Raw genomic sequence first — 25,565 nt, 5'->3', positions numbered from 1 at the left:
AGCGTGGAAATGGCACACTGGCTCCCACATGCCAGGATGTGACAAACGATGCTTCTGCTCCTATATTGGTATAAAGGAAATGTCACATGACCCATCCTAACTGCAAGGACTTTACTGTTCCCATGTGTCCAGGAAGGAGACAAAGACAAAATGTAGGTGAGTAGGATACCCTCCCCCATAAACTGTTACACAGTAGGTGCCCAACAAAAAGCAACTATGTTTATTTGGTATTACACTACCCATCTCATTTCTAGGAGGAGTTTCTGAGAAGGCCAAATTTGCCGTGACATTCTCCAACTTTTTCCAGTGTCAAATATGTGACTGATGTTTTCACATATACAATCACAACTAACTGCCCAATAATCTTAAAAGTCTCAGCAGGAAGCCTTCCCTTTGCAATACCCTTTAAATCCATAGTAAGCTGAGAATTTTTCCTCCATTGGATTCCCGGTCAAAATGTTAACCTGTGAATTTGTGCTACCCTCCACACGCCTGAACACCTGTCTGGTGCTTTTACGCACACTGAAGGCCAGTATTTTCCCGTGGAGCAGGTGAACAGACAAGAAACAGAAGGCTGCTTAATTATTCCTCTTTCATGAGAGTTGACATGTTTTCAAGGAATCTTTTTTAAACTCCTGGAGGACTCCAGAAATTTGGGAATTCAGTCTCAGTAAGTAGATGTTTGTTCTACTGGGATTTCCCAAGGTTTTTCTCATCTAATACTCATGAGGGACGGTTTGCTCTTTGACCATTTATCTGTGCATGTATTCAGAGGCGAATTCCAAAAGGACACCCTGTGAAAGCTTGAAGTATCAAGGTGGTTCCAAATTCCTCTAACTTCAGGGTGAAATCACACAAGAACCCTTAGATAATATGGCAAAGCAGACCACTCAGCCCATTCAGAAAACAATTAGAGAGTGTGTTGAAGACAACCAGAGTCGTAACCAGGTATCTAAATGTCACTGTCCCCATGTGAATTTTTTTATCAATTGTTGATATCATATGGCTTCCTGGGTGAGAGATGGGACAACCAAAGGACTTATACAGGGAAAAGGAATGCTCCCTGTCAGGAGGTGAGCAGGGGATTCTGGGCTGTTCTGTGGGGACCAGTGACGAGCTGATCAGCAGGCCAGGTAGGTTCCAGAGTCAGACAGGATACATGGAAGTGACCCGAGGACATGTGCTGTAATTCTGAAAGTGCTGGGGCTGCACAGAAATGCCCACATCTGGGCAGCGTCAGCTCTCAGGGAACCCAGCACACACCAGCCCCAAATGGTGTTTGATTCTCATTGTCGCGTTCCACGCCTGCTTCACTATACTGGCCTCAAGGTCCTTCTTTTTGTCATCTGAGAGACATGGTGCAGTGCTGAGAAGAAAGATGACGTACCTGTCAGGAGGTCAGCCTTGGGCTGGGAGAAGTGGGAACAGCATGGGCTCTAAAGGAATTCAGAACAGGGGTCGGGTTCTGCCCTGTTCCTGACTAGCCACGTGATCCTGTGAAATACCCAATAAGTACCCTGTTTTTAGGTCTCAATTCACAAACCCTGTGAGCCTTGGATTCTTCATCTGTAAGCAGATGTAATAAGGCCTGTCTAGTAGGACAGTTGGAGTGTATGCGACGCAGGTGAAGCACCTGGCTTTGGGCCTGGTATAGATTAGAAGTTTAACAAATGGCTGATGGTTGTTATTTCTCATATTTTTTAACCCCAGGCCCTAACACTGGGATTTTGTTGTTGTTGTCGTAGTTCTCCAGGACTTATCAGAGAATATACAGCTCAATAGGTATTGGAATAATTAGCCCAAAAAGGAAGCTTATTCCGTAAAATTCAGTTAAGTATTTCCTCTCAGAGAAAGCACTTCAAAATTTGGCTGTGTGGGACTTTTTCCCAGCCAGGTGCAGCTCTAAACTCCTAGAATGTGAGTCAAAGACCAACTCCTTCCCTCTCTCCCAGCTGCTTTCCCACCCAATCCACTATTTTCATGCATTTTGTTACCATCCAAAATCTAGCCCATGCTTACAATTGGTCAAATTGCACTTGAGATAACCTAGTTAGAATGCCTTTTTAATGGAGTCAGCTCTGGCTCTCCCTGCCTAGCAGAAAGCACCTGGCCAGTGGCTTCTGGGCCATTCTTCCCGGGAAATTCAGTCTTACCTCTCAGGAAACCCTTGCAGATGATGGGTGTCCATCACGTGCATCTTGGGCTGTGTTCAATAGCAGTGGGACGAAAGGACAGGACACCTCCCATTCCTGCCCCAGGTGGAGATTCCTCTCGGTTCATTCTCCATTCTAAAGAAACTGCTCAGAGTTGCTTTCCATTCCAGGCTTTTCTCTCACTCTCTTGAGAATCTGGCCCTGGACTCACCCAGCTTCATGAGTGTCAGCTCCTTCAGATGGAACTGCAGATTCCCAAAGCCCAAAATGTCCCAGCTCGGGGCATTTACACTCCACCACTCTCACCTGGAGCCCCACACCCTCACCACTCTCTTACATTTCCTCTACATCTTACGGGACTTCTCGCCACCTTAACTATATGACCACAGCTCCTAGACTCTACAACTCTATGGGTAGATGTCAGTGTGGCTTACCTTAGCATCTCCACTACTAACCCAGGGCCTTCCACAGAGCAGATGCTGAGTGAATGGAAAAGAAATGACCCAGTGAACCGGACGAATTATTTATTCAGATTTAATTTCTCTTGCATTCTCAAAGAAGCGAAGGAAATCCAGGTATGCATATTTGTTTGATTTTACAGAATAGACTGAGGTATAAGGCAAGAATTAACTATCTTTTAATGTCTTGACTTCTTTATCTCATGTATGTTATTGCTAATTCGCTCACAATTTTAAGCAAATACTTTTTCCACTGCTGTTATTATGTCACAATTCACAAAATGGAATGGATTTCCCAATCTGAATAAAAAACAAGACTCTTACTCCTAAACTATATAAACAGCACCATGTGTGACTACTGTCATTTACAAACTTGGATGCTGAAGTTCATTCAACCATCCGTTAAAAGGAACATTTGAGCAATTCCAACAGGAAACAAAGATAAATCTCCAAGTCATTCAATAGAACAGAAACCCAAAACTGAGAATGCTGACTGCTCTCTTCAAAGAGTGAAGAATGGGCCTCATGTCACACGAGGCAGTGGAAGCTAACGGATGGGGCCCTGGAAGGTGCACTGGCCTAGACCCCTCCCACTGGCCTGGCTGCAATGCGTGCTCCGACTCACTCTTCCCCCTCTCTCAAAGCCCATTCATGCAGGGGTGGGTAGGAAAAGTGAGGTCCTCCACTGATTTTTAGCATATGGTACAGGACTTTCACATAGCTGGTTTCAACGAGGGCCCTTGGACCCCACAGGAACTCGTAGCATGCAGGATCACTGCCAGGCACCTGCCGGTAATCCAGGTAGTTTTCCTGCACGAAATCTTGGGTGAGCAGCTTCCTAGGATCCGCAAAGATACTGTCTCCCCTCTCGTCAAACACCTCCAACACATTCAGCTCCTCCCAGATTTTCTCCTCAGGGGCGCAGTCGCCCTCTTTTGCGATTATGGCCAGGACGATTATCAGGAGGCCTGCCTTGGGCATGATCTGATTGTCGCCCAGCAGGCCATCGTAGGAGAGGCCCAGACAGGTGACAAGGATGTACAAGTGGCCGACTGGGTCCACTTCCATCAGCTCGATGCCAAAGACCAGCTGCAAGGAATCAGATGCTTTGCTGAAGATCACAGGAAAGAAGTACTGGCAATTTCTCATGACACTCCCCAGCATTTCCGTCTTTGTGACTGGTTCCCTGGCTCGATACTTGAGGAGCAGAAAATGAACCAACTCAGCCACTTTCCTACTGAGTGCTGCCTGGAAGCCGGACTCCAGGTCAGGAAAGGTGCTTGGCCCCTCCTCTTCTTGGTTGCTGGAGTCCTCATCAAATTGGCTCCAGAGTGTGTAGTTGTTGGTAGTGGGGAGGGTGGAGGCTCCCTGAGGACTCTGGGGAGGACCCGGTGACTCAGCAGCAGGCACCTCCCCCAGGGTGACTTCCACTACAGTAGAAGAGGAGGAGGCAGTCTCCTGCTCCTCAGTAGCAGGAGCCTGCGCACCCACCAGGCCCAGGGCCTCTCCTTGGGCCTCAAGGCCTTCTTCAGGCTTGCAGTGCTGACTCCTCTGCTCAAGAGACATGTTTACTCTGGTCAGGGCAGCAGGCGGGAATGTGGGCAGGAGCTGGGCAATGGAGACCCACAGGCCTGGGGAGAGAGGAAGCACGTGAGAGCCCTCAGCTGAGAACTGAACTGAACCTTAGAGACTCTAACAAAGGTTTACTTACAGATCTTCTTCCGTGCTCCTCCAGGGGCCTCTGGTCCTCCTTGTCAGCCTGTCCCCTCAGAACCTGAAGGAGGAAGTGAGAGGGCTCCTCAGGGTACAGCCAGTCAGTGCATACTAGGGTTGCAGAACTGAAAGTATTGAGGGTGAGGTTAGGTGCTCTGGAGTCCTATGTGTTCTCGGGCGGGTGTGGCCCTTGGTGTGAATTCAAGGCAAACCTTCACTATTGGCACTATCTCAGCCCCCTCTACTCTGTGACCTGAGGACACTACCTCACCTCCACTCCTGGCAGGGTCTGAGAGCCTCCCTCTACTTACCTGAGTGCAACCCCCTCAGACCAAGGCCTCCCCTTTCCTGACATCAATGATCCTAGGATAATGGAGGGACCTCAGCTGACAGCCCTGCCCAGGCTCTCTGAGGTAACAGCAGGAGCAGGGCAGATTTTTATGGGACCCCCAGTCCGCATTCTGTCCCAGGGGTACCCTCAATCCTCCCTCAGGCTTCTCACCTGGACGCTTTGCAGATCCTAAGACCTCTGCATCTGTCGACCAGATGGGGGCGCCTTGGGGGTACATCTTGGGTCCTGCACATCCTGGGATTCCTCCCTCTGCTGACCTGAAGTCCCACTCTTCAGGCCACAGCCCTCAACCCTCTGTCACTCTGAAGGCGCAATGAGCACGGGGCACATTCGGTCACTGTGCCCAGCATCCCCTAGCCCAAGGTTTCCACCGATCTGGACTCCAAGGTCCCCTCAGTCCTCCCTCTTCTTCCTCCCCTTGACTCCTCGCAGGGCTGGGCCCCAACCCCCTGCTGAAGTGGCTCTGCATGCCTAGGATTCCCGTGGCCTAATGAAAAGGTGCCTCAGTTTGAGACGGGTACCGTGGGCCCCCTGTCCTGGCATGCTGGGTCCCCTCAGGACTCCATTATCTTCCAGGAGGGCCTAGGCCCTTTTGCTACTTCCTAAAGGCGGTATTGACGATACCGAACCCGTTCCCTCCCTCAGCCGTAGATGTGAACCTCAGGACTCACGTGCCTGGCTGCCATTCCCGGCGCTTCCCTGAGTTGATACCAGGGGCAAAGCCCGTATTCTGCCAGGATGTGGGTGGGGGTGGGGATGGGAATGGGGAATGGGGGATGGGGGTGGGGTTGGTGTTGGGGGATAGGAATGGTGGTGGGGGTGGTGGTTAGGTTGCCCTCAGTCGTCTCTTGGGGTCCTGACCTTGATTCCTGGCACAGCGTGGGCCCTGACCTCTTCTCACCAGCCCTGCCCTGGCCACATTAAGCTCTGTCTCCAGAGTTCCCTGTGGCTATACCGGTGGGGGTGGGCAGGGTAAGGAGGTGGCGACTCAGCCTGGAAGTCTTCCCCTGCAGAGTGGTCCAGGCCGGGCAGTACAGACAGTGCTGGATTATTTGGGGCCCTCTGTCTGGGGTGAGACCTGCCTCAGTCCTCCCTCAGCGTCTCACCTTGCCTCCTCACCAAGCCTGGGCCTGCTTCCCTCCGCCGACATCAGGCCGTTGCTCAGGGCGAGAATCTCGCGGCCGTCTGACCGCCAATGCGCAAGTCAGTGGCGTCACATCCGGGCAACTGTACTTCCCTGGGTTCACAGCAGGGGTGGAACTGGATTCGGCCGGGATGGGGATCTGGATGGGGATGGGGGTGAGCATGAAGATGGTGATGGGTGAAGGGGTAGAGATTGGGATGGGGATCCTGAGGCTGTAGATCCTGGTGGGGTCGGGGGAGTTGGGGGTGGGAGGGGCCTTTGGTCATCCCTCAGGGTCCTGACTTGAATACCTGGCCGAGCCTGGACGGCCATCCTCTGCCGATTGTGTCTGCTCCCCCCAGACCAAGTCTCTGACTCTGAGTCCCCCCGAAGTGGCACTGGGGGGAGGTGTGTGGTCAGGGTGACATCAATGCCTGCGTTTACCAGGGCTGACAAGAGGGGCTGAGCTGGATTCTGTGGCCCCTCTATGTGGCAAGGTGGGGGGGCTGTGGACCCTCTGTCTTCACTCAGGAGGGTCCTCTTCCTCACCCCTGGCTGTTGAATGAAGTGATGGGCAGGAGATGCTCTGTTTCTGTCACCTCTGAGCATTTGCATAGCTGCACCCCTTGTAGAGAATGGCTGCGGGTCCCAGGTCAGGTGCTCCCTGCAGGGCGGCAGCTCCCCCGGTTGTAGTGACCTCTGGGAGAAGACGCACACCTTCCCACGGGGGCTCCTCCCCAGCCAGAGCTACACTTGGCAAACTTTTGGTACCGAATGATTTATTCTCTGAATCGAAGAAATAGGGTTTACATATCCTACAAGTATATATGTAGGTAGCAATATGTATATTTATTTCTATGAACTAACATCTACCCTTAGTATGCATGATTCACTCTGATATCTTATTCTAGTTCTATTCCAGTCTTTGTGTTCTGTTGAAAGAATTTTTTTTTTTTAAACGTAATTCCTCTCCCACTGTGTTGGCTTCAGGTTGTTATTAGCAGAACTCTGGAGCCATACTACCTTAACCAATACAATTTTCCTGGTGTTCTGCTATTACACTAGGGCTCTTGGCATCGTGTTTCCAGGGACTGCCTCAGATTGTGCAATGAAGTGAAGTGGAAATTTAAAAACTTTTATTCTACCCATTCTTTCATCTGCCGTCTAGGCAGGCTACGTCTAGGAGCTTACTTGATGTGTTCTTTTTCCATCAGGGGTGGGATGTGGTCCTCATCTGGTTTTGAATCCAGGAGGGCTAGTCTGGAAGAATGAATTGAACAATTGTCAATCTTTTGTATGTTCTGGAAGAGTTGATGTAAGATGGTGGTTAGTTTTCCCTCATCATTTGGTAGAACTGGAATCCAAAACTGCCTAACCTGGAATGTTTGAGGGTGACTTGAGCTTTGAATATTGTACAGTTTCAGTTTATATAGCTTAATTAAAGTTTTATATTTCTCTTTGGATCAGTTTGGTTACTGATTTATTTTATTTCTACAAAGTGGTCGGTTTCATTGAGGATTTCACTTTTAATGGCATATTTATGATAAAAATGTCTCATTAGGGAAAGCCTTCACACATACAGAATAACAGAAACCAATATAATGAACCCAGTATACTTGATACCCAGCATGAACAACTTTAACTACACAGCAAATCTGGTTCCAGTTAGACACTCGCCTACCTGCATATCAGCTTCTGGAATAACATGGAGCAAATCTAAGGCATTATACCATTTTATCTCTAAATAACTTAATATGCATTTTAAAATAAAAGGACTTTTTATTAAACAAAAACCCAATAGTATTCATCTCTAAAAAGTTAAATAAATGATTATGAAATGTTCATCCATTTTACATACTTATCTGGATGACTTATACTTTATAAAAAATATATTTCTTTGATGGAGTACCCAAATATCATAACTTTTCCCCCAACTTGCTTCTCTCTGGTTGCTTCATACATCTATAATACAGCTAGGTTTCTGTGTGTGTGTAACATTTTACACTCTGTTACGTGATTCTCCAACCTCTTAAGTTACTTTTAAACTTTACATACATTAAGCTTCACTCTTTGTGCCGCAAAGATATATGGGTTTTGACAAATGCCTACAGCCATTGTCTTAGTCCTTTTGGGCTCCCATAACAAAAATAGTGTCGACTGGGTGGCTTATAAACAACACAACATTATTTCTCACATTCTGGAGGTTGGGAAGTCCAAGATCAAGGTGCTGGCAGATTTCATGTCTGGTGGAGACCTGCTCCCTAGTTCATAGACAGCAGCCTTTTCCCTATGTCCTCACATGCAAGAAGGGGTAAAGGATCTCTGTAGGGTCTATTTTATAAAAACACTAATCCCATTCATGAGGACTCTGCTCTCATGCTCTAGTCATTCTCCAAATATCCCACCTTCCACCTACTACCGTCACCTTGGTATTTCAGCACATGAATTTTGTGGCAACAAAAATATTCAGACCAAAGCAAGCGTGCATCCACCTTTACAGTATGATGGATACTAGTTTGACTGCCCTGATAAATCCCTTGTGCTTGTCAGATAAACCCCGTGCCTACCACTGACAGCTTTTTCATCTTTATAATTTTGCATTTTCCAGAATGTCATATAAATAGAATCTTATACTATGTAGCCTTTTTAGACTGGCTTCTTTCACGTAGCATAATGAACTGAAGAGTCATGTATAACTTTGTGTGGCTTGTAACTTATTCCTTTTCATTGAGGAGTGGTAGTATCAATGTCTGGTTGTATCATAGAGATATATATATGATCTTGAAAATTCAAAGGAAAAGGTATGTGGAATATTCAAGTGCATCAGCTTTCAGAACGAGGTGTGCAACAGATTACTACAGCAAAATCAAAATCGTCACCTCACGAAAGCAATATACATATATATTTATATACATATATAGTATATTTAAATATACATATACATATATAGTGTATATTGTTGTACATATGTTAAATATATTGTATATATGTATATTTAAATATATTTATATGTGTATATTTAAATTTAAAATTTATATATGTATATTTAAATATGTAAATTTATATGTGTATATTTAAATGTATGTATATTTAAATAAATATTTAGATATTTATATGTATACACATATATATGTATATATCGATTCACCAAATGACATACATTTTGGATGCTTCTATTTTTGGTGATTATGAAATAAGCTACTGTACACATTCATATACAATTTTGTATGGAGACATGTTTTCAAATCAATTGGGTAAATTGATTGAGTACGGCTGCTGAATCTTATGATAAGCCTATGTTCAGTTTTTTAAGAAAATGCCAAATTGTCTTCCAAAGTGGCTGTACCATGTTGCATCTCCACCCGCAATGAATGAGAGTTTCTGTTGCTCCACATCTTCACTGGCAATTGGTCTTGGTTTTGTTTTCTTTGTTTTGCTTTTTATGGATTTTGGACATTCTAATAGGTGTGTAGTGGTATCTCATTTTAGTACACAATTATCTAATGACAAAGGACGCTCAGTACTTTTAGTATGCTTATTTGCCATGTGTGTATCTTCTTTGGTGTAATGTGTGTTCAGATCTTTGACTGTTTTCATTTTTTTCTATCGTTGAGCTTTAAGAGTTCATACATACTGTAGAGACAAGTTCTTTATCACATATGTGTGCCACAGATGTTTTCTGCTAGTCTGTGGCTTCTGTTTTCATTCTCTTAACATAGTCCTTTGAAGAGCATAAGATTTTTATTTTAATAAAATCAACTTGGCAAATTTTTCTTTCACTGATCATGCTTTTGGTGTTGAATTTAAAAACTCATCACCAAACTCAAAGTTATGTGGATATTCTCTTATGTTTTCTTATAGATGTTGTACAGTTTTTGGATTTTTCATTAGGTCTATGATGTATCTTGAGCAAATTTTCGTGGAATATGTAAGGATATGTCCAGGTTATTATAATTTGTGTATAGACGTCTAATTGTTCAGGCACCTTTTATTGGAAAACCTGTACATTCACCATTATTGCCTTTGTTGTGAATCACCTGACTGTATGTGTGCAGGTCTGTTTCTAAGCTTTATTCTGTTTTATTAATCTACGTGTCTATTCTTTGCTAATGCTTATGTCCTCCACCAAATTCATATTTTGAAGCCTTCAGCCCCAGGGTGTCTGTATTTGGAGATGACACTTCTAAGGAAGAAACTGATATTAAAAAAGGTCATAAGGGTGGGGCCTTGATCCCATAGAATTGGTGTGGTTATAAGAAGGGAGAAGAGACAGAAGAAAGTACTTTTGTGCCTGCATGACCTTTCTCTCTCTCTCCCTCTCTCTCTCTCTCTCTCTCTCTCTCTCTCTCTCTCTCTCTCTATCTCTGCACATGCACAGAGGAAAGGCCAAGAACGGACATACTGATAAAGGGCCATCTACAAGCCAGGAATAAGGCCATCACCAGAAGCCAACCCTGCCAGTCTATGATCTGGGACTTCCAAACTTCAAAAGTGTGAAAAAAAATAAATAAATTTCTACTGTTTCAGCTACTCAGTCTATGGCATTATGTTATGGCAGCCTGAGCTAAGACATAACCTCAGGTAACACAATTTTTTTTTTGTTTTGTCCTAGAAAAAAAAAATGTAATTTTGGCATTTAAAGTCTGTGGTTCACTTTGAGTTATATTTTTGTATGGTGCAAGGTATATGCAATGGCTAGAATTATGTGTCAACCTGGCTAGGCTATAGTGCTCAGCTGTGTGGTCAATCAGCAGTCTACATGTTGCTGTGAAGGTATTTTGTAGATGTGATCAACATTTACAATCAGTTGACTTTAAGTAAAGCAGTATAACTTCCATAATGTGGATGGGCCTCATCCAATTAGTTGAAGGTGTTAAGAGAAAATATCAGGCTTTCCGGGAAAAGGAATTCTACCACAAGACTAACATAAAAATGCTGTGTGAGTTTCCACCTGCTGGCCTGCCTTCGCTGTCCTGGGGGAGGCAGGGGGAGACCAGGTGGACTGGAGTAGATTGTTGAGAGATGCTGGTGTGGTGAACATGTCCAGGAAACCACGAGCCTCCAGCCCATTGTCCAAAAACCACCCGCCAACACCAAAGAGGCGAGGAAGGGGAAAGCATCCTCTCAACCCCAGCCCAGAAGCCCTATCAAAGTGAACGGCCCACCCAAGTTCTGACTCCTGTGCTCCCCTGGCAAAACGCCCACCCCAGTCTGTATCATTTCTCTATGAAGCCTCTGTTCTCCCCCCTCCTCCATCCTCTTCCCCAAACCAGTGCCCTTCTTTGATCTCCCTGTTGTCCTTCCAGGTTCCCAAGACAACCCGGAAGGGAAAAGGGACCCGCCAAGGAAGTTCCAGGAACAAAAGTCTCTCCCTGAAAGACCACCATTTCAAAAAACCCTGAGGAATAGAGTGGGCCAACACTATCCAGCCACTCTGACCGGCCAAATGAGGAACTCAATCAAAATGAGCCGCAGCAGGACCACAAGGACATGGAGACTTCCCCCGTCTCCAGCAACTCCTTGGGCAACCAGTAATTCCTGGGCAAGGCCAGAGACCTCAAGTCTATCGGTAAAGTCTCCAGAGGTCTAACCCCAAATAAGTAGCCAACAGGGTGTAGAGTACATTTTACACCCCACAGGGTATGCCCCATGGTGATGGAAATAAAATGAACATGTTGTGAAATGATGTGTGTGTCTGTGTGTCTCAAATGGTGGGGGTAGGGAGTAAGGGGGAAGAGGTGGGAATGTGGGAAGGGAGGGAGGGGGGATCCTCTACAATTTATTTAAATTCAACTTGCTCTTCTTTCTTTAGTTTCCTAGGGTGATAGTTTTAGTTATTGATTTTAGATTTTATTTTCTAATATAAACATTTAAAATATGCTATATATTTCCCTCAAAGAAATACTCTAGCTGAATCCCACTTTTTGTATGTATATTTTTATTTTCATTCAACTTAATGCATTTTTAGAATTCTCCTGAGACTCCCTCTTTGACCCATAGGTTATTTGGGAGCATATTTTAAAATTTCCAATGTTTGGGCATTTTTCAGATATCTTGGTGTTTGGTTTTGAGTTTAATTATATTATGGTCTAAGAAGAGGCTTTCTATTATTTCTATTCTTTTAAATTTGTAAGCTTTGTTTGATGGCCCAGAATACCACCTATCTTGGGAAATATTTCATGCACACTTGAGAGGATTGTTTATTCTGCCAATCTTGAATGCAGTGCTTTTCTTACTCTTTTATTTGGTCAGAGTAGTTAATGGTGCTTTTCAGGTCATCTATATACTTCCTGGTTTTCTGCTTACTTTTTCTCCTAAATACTGAGAAACAAATCAAACAGTTTTGACAAATATTTAGTCCCATGAAACCACAACCACAGTGAAGGTGCAAAATATATTCATCATCCCCAAAAGTTTCTTCCTGTCTTCTTGCTGTCAAACCACCCCTTCAGTAGAAGTGATCCAAGGTGAGCAGAAGTGAGCATCCACCAACCATGAGCATTTTCCCTATTAACAAAGGCAGGTAGGCACAGAGAGCAGCAGTTGCTTTCACACACAGGCAGCACCCAGGAGGAAAACCAGATCGACAGTGTCAGAAGGAGAGCTTTCTGGCCGGGACACAGGCTGTCGCTCCCTTTCTTGCACACTGCCAGTCCCCAAGTCTGGCTCTGCCTTCCTGGCCTCCCTGGCTCAGGTGGGCGATTCACACCACCTCTGCATGTCCCCCACACTCCCTACAGACTGAATTAAGGGACTTGCCACTTTCTTTTGTTTTGTTGACTTGGTGTTTCCTCAGCATATATTCAATAAAAGTTTCTGTAGGAATTAATAAGTGCATGGAATGAATGAAATTACCAGGCATGGGAATTCTTTTATTCAGATTATGGAGTCTGCCTATCCCGGGCCTCCTGCCTGCATGAAGAAACCCACAGTTCCTTCACCTGTGCTCCTTTGGGTTCAGAAATTCCGTGGCAACTACCACAGAGCGGGTCACGGCAGACGCCTTCTCCCTAGACCCAAACACTGTCATGGAGATGAGGATGCTCCCAACAGGATGGTGCATGATGCTTCCTCTATTGGACCCCACATATCCCCATCAGTTCCACAAGGAAGGGTGCCAACTCCACTGCCTTGCCATCCAACCTGCTTACGTACACAGCATGGGCCAGCCCACTACGGCAGACACTGTCTGGTGGCAACATAGACCAGTGATCAGAGCCCCAGGACACCTGTTTCCTCGTGTGCCAAGAGATCAGAAGTCTCACGAGTCCATCGGAGACATAGTCACCACCTGCATCTTTTTCATTGCATGTCCACAGTCAGTCCTTCATCTGCAGAGTTGGAGTTGACTAGTCCCAGGGCACTCTTCCTCCAACTTCCTCTCCATGCAGCCATGCTGCCACCTTACACTCCTCATAAATATTCCTGGCCTGTCTTGGTTGTTGCTCAGTCCAGGCTCTATGGAGGGTCCACAGGGGATAAAACAGCAGCCCGCAGCAGGCATGAAGACAACTCCCTGCCCTGGGACACTGGCAAAAGTGCACACAACCACTGGAGTGGTCGAGAGAGGGAACTCACCCAGAATGATGCAGGGAGCCAACCATACTCTTCGTGAGAGAGGGAAGGGGATTCTGAGGGAGGGTTGGGTGTTTAGCACACCGCTGGTGCGTTCAGTCAACAGGCTTGTCCATTCAGATCACACGGACCCCTCCAGCTGGTGATTATGATACTAGAATTTTCGAAGCCTATTCCTGTTCATTGTCCTGCCCTCCATCTTCCCTTACCCCTTCTGTCCCTCAGGTTCCTGCCCCCACCGGACTGAACTCTGGATTCAGAGCTCTGAATGACAGCCTGCCTGGGATCCTGTGGACTTCGTTTCATATATGGTCTCTCTCATGGACTCTGGCCTTTGCTCTCCCCTTATATTCGTTCATTTTCATACTGCTGTAAAGAAATACCTGAGACTGGGTAATTTATAATAAAAAAAAAGAACTTTAATGGACTGACAGTTCTACATGGCTGGGGAGGCCTCACAATCATGGCAGAAGGCAAAGGAGCAAAGATATGTCTCACACAGCAGCAGGCAAGAGAGCATGTGCAGGGGAACTGCCCTTTGTGAAAACATCAGATTTCCTAAGACTTATTCACTATGGCGGGAACAGCATGGGGGAAACTTACCCCTGTGATTCAATTACCTCCCAACTTGTCCCTCCCATGACACCTGGAGATTATGGGAGCTACAATTCAAGATGAGATTTGGGTGGGGACACAACCAAACCATAACACCGCTGGATCCTCCCTATTACCCTCATGGGCCGAGGGTGTCCTGTCTGCTCTCCTTCCCTGGCTCCTGTTCATTCTGATCAAATCCTTCTCAAAGGATTTGAGAAATGTCGGGTCCCCATTTCAGAATTTTAAATCATGCCTAGAGAAATGTTACTCAGCATGTCACTGCATAAATCCAACTTCATATGGCTAAGGGATTAAGTTAGTGTGTACTTAACCGAATTAGAGAAAGGAAAGACACAATTTAAAATAACAGCGAGGCAATATTTCTTCACCAAATTTTATTCATAATTTTCACCAACAATTAGAAGATTGATAACACAAAATCTTTCTGTGAGTGTAGGATATTCACGTCTATTCATTTGTGAGAAAATTCATTGGTACAGTATTTTTGGAATACATTTTGACAGTATTTCTAAAGAGTTAAACTATTCACACCATTTCTACATTAACCCAATGCCCATGTTAATATATCTTTCTTATTGGAAAGCATGCCTATGTGTCCAAAAACATATGCTTATTTCAGTTCTATTAATCATAGCAACAAATGGGAAAGAATGTATGTGTTTATCAGGAAAAGAAAAGTTTAGTTAACTATGGCACCCACCCGCTTTAGAATTCTAGGGGATATTTACAAAAGTGATGTCAGTGGTAGGTACAGTTGGGGGAAGACCTTGCATTCATCTTATTACGTGGGAAAGGCATGTGACATGTCAATATGTACATCACTACTTGTGGGTGTTAGAAACACTATTTATAATTTTCATAAAACATCCATGTCCAAAAAATCCTTGACTGAGCTTTAAAATGCTGTGCACGGAGCTCATCCTCCACCATCTTCTTCATCAAATCACCACCAACTCACCCTTCTCCCTCCCTCTCAACTAACGGAACAACATCACTAACCTCAGAAGTCAGGTCAATAGAGACTGTATCCATCAGTTCACAGTCCCTCACTTCCTAAAACTCTTACATGTCTTTCCACCTCACCATCTCCCTCACGCCCCCCAGAGACTGAGTTAAGGGCACTGCTGCTTTCTTGTGTTTTGTTGACTTCGTGTTTCCTCAGCATATATTCAATGAAAGTTTTCTGTAGGAATGTGTAAGTGCATGGGATGAATGAAGTTATCAGGCATGGGAATACTTTGATTCAAATTATGGAGTCTGCCTGTCCTGGGCCTCCTGCCTACATGACAAAACCCACAGTTCCTTCACCTGTGCTCATTTGAGTTCACAAATCCCGTGGAAACTACCACGGAGAGGGTCACTGCAGACGTCTTCTCCCCTGGACCAAACACTGTCATGGAAGTGAGGATGCAGCCAACAGGATGCTTCCTGTATTGGACCCCGCATGTCCCCATCAGTTTAACAAGGAAAGCTGCCACCTCCACTGCCTTGCCATACAACTTGCTCACGTTCAGACCTTGGTCCAGCCCTCTCCCCTGACAATGTCTGCTGGCAACATAGGCCAGCGATCACTGCCCTAGGACACCTGTCCCCTTGTGTGTCAAGAGTTCAGAAGCCACAGATGGCTATCTGAGACACAGTCACCACCTGGATCATTTTCAAGGCACGTCCACAGCCAATCCTTCATCTGCAGAGTCTGAGCTGACTAGTCCCTGGGCACTCTTCCTCCCATTTCTCCTCCATGCAGTCCCACTGCCCCTTTCAACTGCATTCCTGGCCTGTCTCATCAGTTGGTCATCAGTCAGCAACCCACTCACATAGCCCAGCCTCTATGGAGGGTCCCCAGGGGATAGAACACCAGCCCCGAGCAGGCATGAAGACAGCTCCCACATCTGGGACGCTGGTGAAGGTGCAAAGGACCACTGGAGTGTTCAAGAGAGGTAGCTGGCCCAGAATGATGCAGAGAGTCAGCCAAGCTCTTCCTGAGAGAGGGAAGGGGATTCTGAGGGCAGGAAGGTTGACCAGCACAGCCCTGGTGCATTCAGCCAACAGGCCTGCCCACTCAGATCACAGGGCCCCCTCCAGCTGGTGATGATTGTGCCGGGATTTCCCAAGCCTATTCCTATTCATTGTCCTGTCTTCCCTCCTCCTTCCCCCTTCTCCCCCTCAGGCCCCTGACTCCACCGGCCTGAACTCTGGATTTAGAACTCGGAGTGCCAGCCTGCCTGGGGTTCTATGGACTTGGTTTCACATGTGGTCTCTCTCATGGACGCCAGCAACGGCTGGATCCTCCCTTATGGGCTGAGGGTCTCCTGTCTGCTCTCATTACCTGGCTCCTCTTCAGTCTGACCAAATCCTTCTCAAAGCAGAGAAGAAATGTCCGGTCCACATTTCAGAATTTTAAATCGATTGTGATTTTTATGAGAATTTGAATTGGTACAGCATTTTTGTAATACAATTTTAGAAATATTTTAGATGTTAAACTATTTTCACCCTTTCACTTCAACCCAATGTACGTGTTAATATATCCTTCTTCTCAAAACTTCTAGAATCTGAGTCAAAGATCAACTCCTTCCCTCTCTCCCAGCTGCTTTCCCACCCAATCCACTATTTGCATGCATTTTGTTACCATCCAAAATCTAGCCCGTGCTTACAGTTAGTCAAATCGCACTTAAGATTAGCTAGTCAGAATGCCTTTTTAATGGAGTCAGCTCTGGTTCTCCCTGCCTGGCAGAAAAGCACCTGGCCAGTGGCTTCTGGGCCACCCTTCCCGGGAAATTCAGCCTTATTGCTCAGGAAACCCATGCAGATGATTGGTGTCCATCACCTATTTCTTGGGTTGTGTTCAATAGTAGTGGGACAAAAGCACAGGGCACTTTCCATTCCTGCCCCAGGTGGAGACTCCTCTCTCTTCATCCCCAATCCGAAATAAACCACTCAGAGTTGCTTTCCATTCCAGGCTTTTCTCTCACTCTCTGAGAATCTGGCCCTGCACCCACCCAGCTTCATTAGAGTCAGCTCCTTCAGAAGGAACTGCAGTTTATCAAAGCCCCAAATGCCCTAGCTCAGGGCATTTACACTCCACCATTCTCACCTGGAGGCCCACACCCTCACCCCTCTCTTACATTTCCCCTACATCTTACAGGACTTCTCACCACCTTAATTATATGACTGCAGCTCCTAGACTCTACAACCCTATGGGGAGACGTGAGTGTGGCTTACCTTAGCATCTCCACTACTAACCCAGGGCCTTCCACAGAGCAGATGATGCGTGAATGGAAAAGAAATGAGCCAGGGAACAGAAAGAATTATTTATTCAGATTTAATTTCACTTGCATTCTCAAAGAAGCCCAGGAAATCCAGGTATGCATATTTATTTAATTTTACAGAATAGACTGAGGTATAAGGCAAGAATTAACTATCTTTTAATGTCTTGAGTTCTTTATCCCTTGTATGTCATTGCTAATTCGCTCACAATTTTAAGCAAATACTTTTTCACTGCTGTAATTACGTCACAATTCACAAAATGGAATGGATTTCCCAATCTGAATAAAAAACAAGACTTTTACTCCTAAACTATATAAACAGCACTATGTGTGACTACTGTCATTCACAAACGTGGATGCTGAAGTTCATTCAACCACCTGTTAAAAGGAACATTTGAGCAATTCCAACAGGAAACAAAGATAAATCTCCAAGTCATCCAATAGAACAGAAACCCAAAACTGAGAATGCTGACTGCTCTCTTCAAAGAGTGAATGAAGAATGGGCCTCATGTCACACAAGGCAGTGGAAGCTAACGGATGGGGCCCTGGAAGGTGCACTGGCCCAGACCCCTCCCACTGGCCCTGGCTACAACGTGTGCTCGGACTCACTCTTCCCCCTCTCTCAAAGCCCATTCATGCAGGGGTGGGTAGGAAAAGTGAGGTCCTCCACTGATTTTTAGCATATGGTACAGGACTTTCACATAGCTGGTTTCAACGAGGGCCCTTGGACCCCACAGGAACTCGTAGCATGCAGGATCACTGCCAGGCACCTGCCGGTAATCCAGGTAGTTTTCCTGCACGAAATCTTGGGTGAGCAGCTTCCTGGGATCCGCGAAGATACTGTGCTCCCTCCCCTCAAACACCTCCAACACACTCAGCTCCTCCCAGATTTTCTCCTCAGGGGCGCAGTCGCCCTCTTTTGCGATTATGGCCAGGACGATTATCAGGAGGCCTGTCTTGGGCATGATCTGATTGTCGCCCAGCAGGCCATCGTAGGAGAGGCCCAGGCAGGTGACAAGGATGTACAAGTGGCCGACTGGGTCCACTTCCATCAGCTCGATGCCAAAGACCAGCTGCAAGGAATCAGATGCTTTGCTGAAGATCACAGGAAAGAAGTACTGGCAATTTCTCATGACACTCCCCAGCATTTCTGCCTTTGTGACTGGCTCCCTGACTCGATACTTGAGGAGCAGAAAATGAACCAACTCAGCCACCTTCCTACTGAGTGCTGCCTGGAAGCCGGACTCCAGGTCAGGAAAGGTGCTTGGCGCCTCCTCTTCTTGGCTGCTGGAGTCCTCATCAGATTGGCTCCAGAGAGTGTAGTTGATGGTAGTGGGGAGGGTGGAGGCTCCCTGAGGACTCTGGGGAGGACCCGGTGACTCAGCAGCAGGCACCTCCCCCAGGGTGACTTCCACTACAGTAGAAGAGGAGGAGGCAGTCTCCTGCTCCTCAGTAGCAGAAGCCTGTGCACCCACCAAGCCCAGGGCCTCTCCTCGGGCCTCAAGGCCTTCTTCAGGCTTGTAGTGTTGACTCCTCTGCTCAAGAGGCATGCTGACTCTGGTCAGGGCAGTAGGCGGGAGTGTGGGCAGGAGCTGGGCAATGGAAACCCACAGGCCTGGGGAGAGAGGAAGTGTGTGAGAGCCCTGAGCCAAAAACTGAACTAACCTTGGAGGCTCCAACAAAGGCTTACTTACAGATCTTCTCCTTCCGTGCTCCTCCAGGGGCCTCTGGTCCTCCTTGTCAGCCTGTCCCCTCAGAACCTGAAGGAGGAAGTGAGAGAGCACCTCAGGTTACAGCTGGCCAGCGCATGCTGAGGCTGCAGGACTGAAAGTATTGAGGGTGAGGCCAGACGCACTGGAGTCCCACGTGTTCTGGGGCTGGTGTGGCCCTTGGTGTGAATTCAAGTCAAACCTTCACTGTTGGCTCTATCTCAGCTCCTCTACTCTGTGACCTGAGGATACTGCCTCAGACACGTCCTCACTGCTTTGTTCCTGGAGCTCCCGATTCCTGGGAGAAGAATCCACGGGCCCTCAATGTGCAGACAGTAAACCCAGCCATGGATTCCCAGAACTGTCAGGAGGACTGGCGAGACTCTGTGAGGTCCCCACTCTACTGGGGTGGACGGTACCCTCTGTGCTCACTCAGGGCTCCCAGCTTTCTCCTTATAGGGCCTAATCCCTCCCTTTTGCTGGTCTGAGAATCTCTCATGTCAAGAACTCACATCCCTGATATGGTACAGATAAACATGAGGGGACCCACATCTGGCCATACATTCCCAGATCCTCCCAGGAAGGACAACGAGAGATGTCCAAATTTATTGAAGTCCATGTGCCCTGGGTGAGGAGACTGCTTGGTCCTCATCTCCACTCGTGGCAGGGTCTGAGAGCCTCCCTCTACTTACCTGAGTGCAGCCCCCTCAGACCAAGGCCTCCCCTTCCCTGACATCAATGATCCTAGGATAACGGAGGGACCTCGGCTGACAGCCCTGCCCGGGTTCTCTGAGGTAACAGCAGGGGCAGGGTAGATTTTTTGGGGCCCGCAGTCCACATTCTGTCCCAGGCCCAGGGGTACCCTCAATCCTCCCTCAGCCTCCCCACCTGGACGCTTGGCAGAGCCTAGTACCACTGCATCTGTCAACCAGATGGGGGCCCCATGGAGGTACACCTTGGGTCCTGCAGATCCTGGGATTCCTCCCTCTGCTGAACTGAAGTCCCACTCTTCAGGCCACAGCCCTCAACCCTCTGTCACTCTGAAGGCGCAATGAGCACAGGGCACATTCAGTCACTGTGCCCAGCATCCCCTAGCCCAAGGTTTCCACCGATCTGGACTCCAAGGTCCCCTCAGTCCTCCCTCTTCTTCCTCCCCTTGACTCCTCGCAGGGCTGGGCCCCAACCCCCTGCTGAAGTGGCTCTGCATGCCTAGGATTCCCGTGGCCTAATGAAAAGGTGCCTCAGTTTGAGACAGTGGTACAGAGGGCCTCTTGTCCTGGCATGCTGGGTCCCCTCAGGACTCCACTGTCTTTCAGGAGGGCCTAGGCCCTTTCGCTGCTTCCCAAAGGCCGTACTGACGATACCGAACCCCTTCCCTCCCTTAGCCGTAGATGTGAACCTCAGGATTCACGTGCCTGGCCGCCATTCCCGGAGCTTCCGTGAGTTGATACCAGGCGCAAAGCCTGGATTCTGCCAGGATGAGGGTGGAGGTGGGGATGGAAATTGGAAGTGGGGAATAGGGGTGGGGTTGGTGTTGGTGGATCGGGGTGGGGTTGGTGTTGGGGGATGGGAATGGCGGTGGGGGTGGTGGTTAGGTTGCCCTCAGTCGCCTCTTGGGGTCCTGACCTTGATTCCTGGAACAGCGTGGGTCCTGACCTCTTCTCACCAGCCCTGCCCTGGCAACATTAAGCTCCGTCCCCAGAGTTCCCTGTGGTTAAAGCAGTGGGGGTTGGCGGGGTGAGGTGGTGGCGACCCAGCCTTCAGGACGTCTTCCCTTGTGAGTGTTCCAGGCCTGGCAGCAGAGGCAGCGCTGGATTATTTGGGGCCCTCTATCTGGGGTAAGGCGTGCCCCAGTCCTCCCTCAGCGTCTCACCTTGCCTCCTCACCAAGCCTGGGCCTGCTTCCCTCCGCCGACATCAGGCCGTTGCTCAGGGCGAGAATCTCGCCGCCGTCTGACCGCCAATGCGCAAGTCAGTGGCGTCACATCCGGGCAACTGTACTTCCCTGGGTTCACAGCAGGGGTGGAACTGGATTCGGCCTGGATGGGGATCTGGATGGGGATGGGGGTGAGCACGAAGATGGTGATGGGTGAAGGGGTAGAGATTGGGATGGGGATCCTGAGGCTGTATGTCCTAGTGGGATCAGGGGAGTTGGGGGTGGGAGGAGGCTTCGGCCATCCCTCAGGGGCCTGAAGTTGATGCCTGGCTGAGTCAGGACCGCCATCATCTGCCAATGGTTTCTGCTCCACTCAGACCAAGTCTCTGAGTCCCCCCGAAGTGGCATTGGGGGAAGGGCTGTGTTCGGGGTGACATCATTGCCTGCGTTTACCAGGGCTGACAAGAGGGGCTGAGCTGGATTCTATGGTCCCTCTATGTGTGTGTTGGGGGGGGCGGGGGAGGACCCTCAGTCCTCACTCAGTAGGGTCCTCTTCCTCACCCCTGGCTGTTGGATGAAGTGATGGGCAGGAGATGCTCTGTTTCTGTCACCTCTGAGCATTTGCACAGCTGCACCCCTTGTAGAGAATGGCTGCAGGTCCCAGGTCAGGTGCTCCCTGCAGGGCGGCAGCCCCCGCGATTGTAGTGACCTCTGGGAGAAGACGCACACCTTCCCACGGGGGCTCCTCCCCAGCCAGGGTTACACTTGGCAAACTTTTGGTACCAAATGATTTATTCTCTGAATCAAAGAAATAGGGTTTACATATCTTACAAGTATATATGTAGGTAGCTATATATATATATATATACACACACACATATATATATTTCTATGAACTAACACCTACCCTTAGTATGCATAATTCACTCTGATATCCTATTCTATTTCAGTCTTTGTGTTCTGTTGAAATAATTTTTTTTAAAACGTAATTCCTCTCCCACAGTGTTGGTTTCAGGTTGTTGTTAGCAGAACTCTGGAGCCATACTGCCTTAACCAACCCAATTTTCCTGGTGTCCTGCTGTTTCCCGAGGCCCTTGGCATCGTACTTTCAGGGGCTGCCTCAGACTGTGCAATGAAGTGAAGTGGAAATTTAAAAACTTTTATTCCACCCATTCTGTCATCTGCCGTCTAGGCAGGCTACAAACCTCCCCAACGTCCCTGCTGCTAACCCCCTCCAACCGACACTGCAAGTGTCAAACACAGGTACCAGCTCAACACAGTCTTCAATCTCACCGTGGGCTTTCTCTGTTTTGTTACGTAGATTTTGTTGCTGATACTGTTTTTTAACTTTCCGTTTCCATTCTGTAATTTTCCAGGTTTGATTTGGGAAGCAGAACACAGCAGCCCAAATTTGTTGTAATGTTGGCGGCTACAGGTAAGGCACTAAATTGTAAATAATTTAAGCTGAGTTTACATTTTTACACTGTTGTATTCCCCATTAATGAGTATGTTATATTCCGCTATGTATTCCAGTCTCTTTTTACCTGAATATGTCCGTATACTTTGATAGTTGTCTCTATAAAGACTTATACGTTTTCATTAGACTTTTTTTCAGGTAATTCTTGGATTTTGTTGCTATTGCAAATGGCAAATTGTCTATTAATTGTTGTAGTTAGTTATTGCTTTTGTGAGATGAAGATTTTGATTTTGCTATAGTAATCTGTTGTGCATCTCATTCTGAAGGCTGACGCACTTGAATTTTCCACACACTTTTTCCTTTGAATTTTCAAGTTCAACAATGGTATTATCACTAAACATTACATGTTTTTCCAATATTCATACCAGTTACTCATTTTGATACTTATAACTCTTTGTGTCTCAATCCTGATTTCAAATGTAGAGATAATAGTCTACATCTACTTCTCGTTCCTGACTTGGTTGATAATTCTTCGAACGTTTCACATTTAAGTATGTTTGCTGTTGATTTTAGGAAATGGAATTTCTCTTTGAATATAGGTTAAATACTTTTTTTTTGTTATGATGAACTCATATTAAATTTATTTTAAAAACTTTTTCTGTACTCATTGACATGATCAAATTTTTTCCTCCTCCATTTTGTATGTAAGGAATTACAATGAAAGAGGTTTTTATTCCTAATGTTAAACCATATGGTATTTCCTTGGGCAGAGCCTGTTTACTCATTTAATATGCTAGCAATTTACGTAGGATATATACTGTTATGTAAGGGAGCTTACTTAATGTGTCTTCTTTTTCCATAAGGGGTGGGATGTCGTCCCCATCTGGTTTTTGAATCCAGGAGGGCTAGTCTGGGAGAATGAATTGAACAATTGTCAGTATTTTGTGTGTTCTAGAAGAGATGAGATAAGATGTTGGTTAGTTTTCCCTGATCATTTGGTAGAATTGGCCCCCAAAACTGCCTAACCTGGAATGTTTAAGGGTAGCTTGAGCTTTGAATGTTGTACAGTTTCAGTTTTTATAGTTTAAATAATGTTTTCTTTTTGGATCAGTTTGGTTACTGATTGATTTTATTTGCACAAAGTGGTCAGTTTCATTTAGGATTTCACTTTTAATGGCATATTTATGATAAAAAGCATTGTATTAGGGAAAACCTTCACACATGCAGAGTAATAGAAATTAATATAATGAACCCAGTATACTTGATACCCAGCATGAACAACTTGAAATACACAGCAAATCTGGTTCCAGTTAGACACTCGCCTACCTGCATATCAGCTTGTGGAATAACATGGAGCAAATCTAAGGCATTATACCATTTCATCTCTAAATAATTCTATATGCATGTTTAAAAGATAAGGACGTTCTATTAAACAAAATCCCAATAGTTTACATAACTGAAAAATTATATAAATGATTATCAAATGTTCAACTATTTTACACGCTTATCTGGCGGACTTATACTTTATAAAAAATATATTTCTTTGATGGAGTACCCAAATATGGTAACTTTCCCCCTACTTGCTTCACTGTGGTGGTTTCATACATCTGTAATACAGCTAGGTAGGTTTGTGTGTGTGTGTAACATTCTACATTCTGTCCCATGGTTCTCCAACTTCTTAAGTTACTTTTAAAATTCATGTACATTAAGCTTCACTCTTTGTGCTTTAAAGATCTATAGGTTTTGACAAATGCCTCGTGCCATTGTCTTAGTCCATTTGGGCTCCCATAACAGAAATAGTGTCGACTGGGTGGCTTATAAACAACACAACTTTATTTCTCACATTCTGGAGGTTGGGAAGTCCAAGATCAAGGTGCTGGCAGATTTCATGTCTGGTGGAGACCTGTCCCTAGTTCATAGACAGCAGCGTTTTCCCTATGTCCTCACATGGAAGAAGGGGCAAGGGATCTCTGTGGGGTGTATTTTATAAAAACATTAATCCCATTCATGAGGACTCTGCTCTAATGATCGAGTCATTCTCCAAATATCCCACCTTTTACCTACTACCATCACCTTGGTATTTCAGCACATGAATTTTGTGGGAACACAAATGCTCAGATGAAAGCAAGCACGCATCCGCCATTACAGTATTACCATACTAGTTTGACTGCCCTGATAAATCCCTTGTGCTTGTCAGACAACCCCTTGGCTACCACTGACAGGTTTTTCATCTTTATAGTTTTGCCTTTTCCAGAATGTCATATGAATAGAATCTTATACTATGTAGCCTTTTTAGACTGGCTTCTTTCACCTAACATAATGAACTGAAGAGTCATGTATAACTTTGTGTGGCTTGTAACTTATTCCTTTTCATTGAGGAGTAGTAATATCATTGTCTGCTTGTGTGTGTATATATATATATATCCACCAAACGAAATACATTTTGGATGCTTCTATTTTTGGTGATTATGAAATGAGCTTTTGTATACATTCATATACAACTTTTTATGTAGACTAATTTTTCAAATCAATTGGGCAAATTGATTATGACTGCTGAATCTTATGCTAAGTCTATGTTCAGTTTTTTAAGAAAACGCCAAATTATCTTTCAAAATGACTGTATCGTGTTGCGTTTCGACCAGCAATGAATGAGAGTTTCTGTTGCTCCACAACTTCACTGGCAATTGGTCTTGGTTTTGTTTTCGTTGTTTTGCTTTTTTATGGATTTTGGACATTCTAATAGGTGTGTAGTGGTATCTCATTTTAGTACACAATTATCTAATGACAAAGGACGCTCAGTACTTTTAGTATGCTTATTTGCCATGTGTGTATCTTCTTTTGTGTAGCGTGTGTTCAGATCTTTGACTATTTTCATTTTTTTCTATCATTGCGCTTTAGGAATTCGTGTATGTTGTAGAGACATGTTCTTTACCATATATATGTACCACAGATGTTTTCTGCTAGTCTGTGGCTTCTGCTTTCATTTTCTTAACATTGTCTTTTGAAGAGCACATGATGTATATTTTAATAAAATCAGCTTGGCAAATTTTTCTTTCATTGATCATGCTTTTGGTGTTGAATTTAAAAGCTCACCACTGAACTCAAAGTTATGTGAATTTTCTCTTATGTTTTCTTATAGAGGGTTGTATAGTTTTTGCATTTTGCATTAGGTGTATGATGTATTTTGAGTTAATTTTCGTGGAATATGTAAGAATGTGTCTAGGTTATTATAATTTGTGTATAGATGTCTAATTTTTCAGGCACCTTTTGTTGGAAAAACTGTACTTTCACCATTATTGCCTTTGT

At 45.8% G+C, this 25,565-nt stretch overlaps 3 protein-coding genes across 3 annotated transcripts; 1 reads left to right on the top strand and 2 right to left on the bottom strand.

Annotated features, from left to right (window-relative positions):
* Nucleotides 1–2,660: 2,660 nt before the first annotated feature.
* LOC119623045 (melanoma-associated antigen 3-like) lies at nt 2,661–5,818 on the bottom strand. The gene is made up of 3 exons (XM_073013128.1): nt 5,783–5,818; nt 4,323–4,385; nt 2,661–4,242 (listed from the first exon to the last, which is right to left on the bottom strand). Exon 3 carries the CDS (start codon nt 4,175–4,177, stop codon nt 3,233–3,235), a length of 945 nt encoding a protein of 314 aa, XP_072869229.1. The 5' UTR covers nt 4,178–4,242; nt 4,323–4,385; nt 5,783–5,818; the 3' UTR covers nt 2,661–3,232.
* Nucleotides 5,819–10,638: 4,820 nt separating this feature from the next.
* LOC103232762 (chondrosarcoma-associated gene 2/3 protein) lies at nt 10,639–11,482 on the top strand. The gene is given in 3 exon segments (XM_007993011.3): nt 10,639–10,744; nt 10,747–10,951; nt 11,106–11,482. Coding segments are annotated over 3 exon segments (381 nt in total). The 3' UTR covers nt 11,176–11,482.
* A 5,796-nt stretch (nt 11,483–17,278) lies between these two features.
* Nucleotides 17,279–20,876, bottom strand: LOC103232764 (melanoma-associated antigen 3). The gene is made up of 3 exons (XM_037989293.2): nt 20,841–20,876; nt 18,953–19,082; nt 17,279–18,873 (listed from the first exon to the last, which is right to left on the bottom strand). The coding sequence occupies exon 3, from the start codon at nt 18,806–18,808 to the stop codon at nt 17,864–17,866; it is 945 nt and encodes a 314-aa protein (XP_037845221.1). The 5' UTR covers nt 18,809–18,873; nt 18,953–19,082; nt 20,841–20,876; the 3' UTR covers nt 17,279–17,863.
* Between the last annotated feature and the right edge of the window lie 4,689 nt (nt 20,877–25,565).

This window comes from Chlorocebus sabaeus, chromosome X, assembly GCF_047675955.1.
Source record: "Chlorocebus sabaeus isolate Y175 chromosome X, mChlSab1.0.hap1, whole genome shotgun sequence".
NCBI classification, from domain to species: Eukaryota; Metazoa; Chordata; class Mammalia; order Primates; family Cercopithecidae; genus Chlorocebus; species Chlorocebus sabaeus.
Note: the sequence above shows the minus strand (reverse complement) of the source record. Positions and strands in the feature narration are given on the sequence as shown.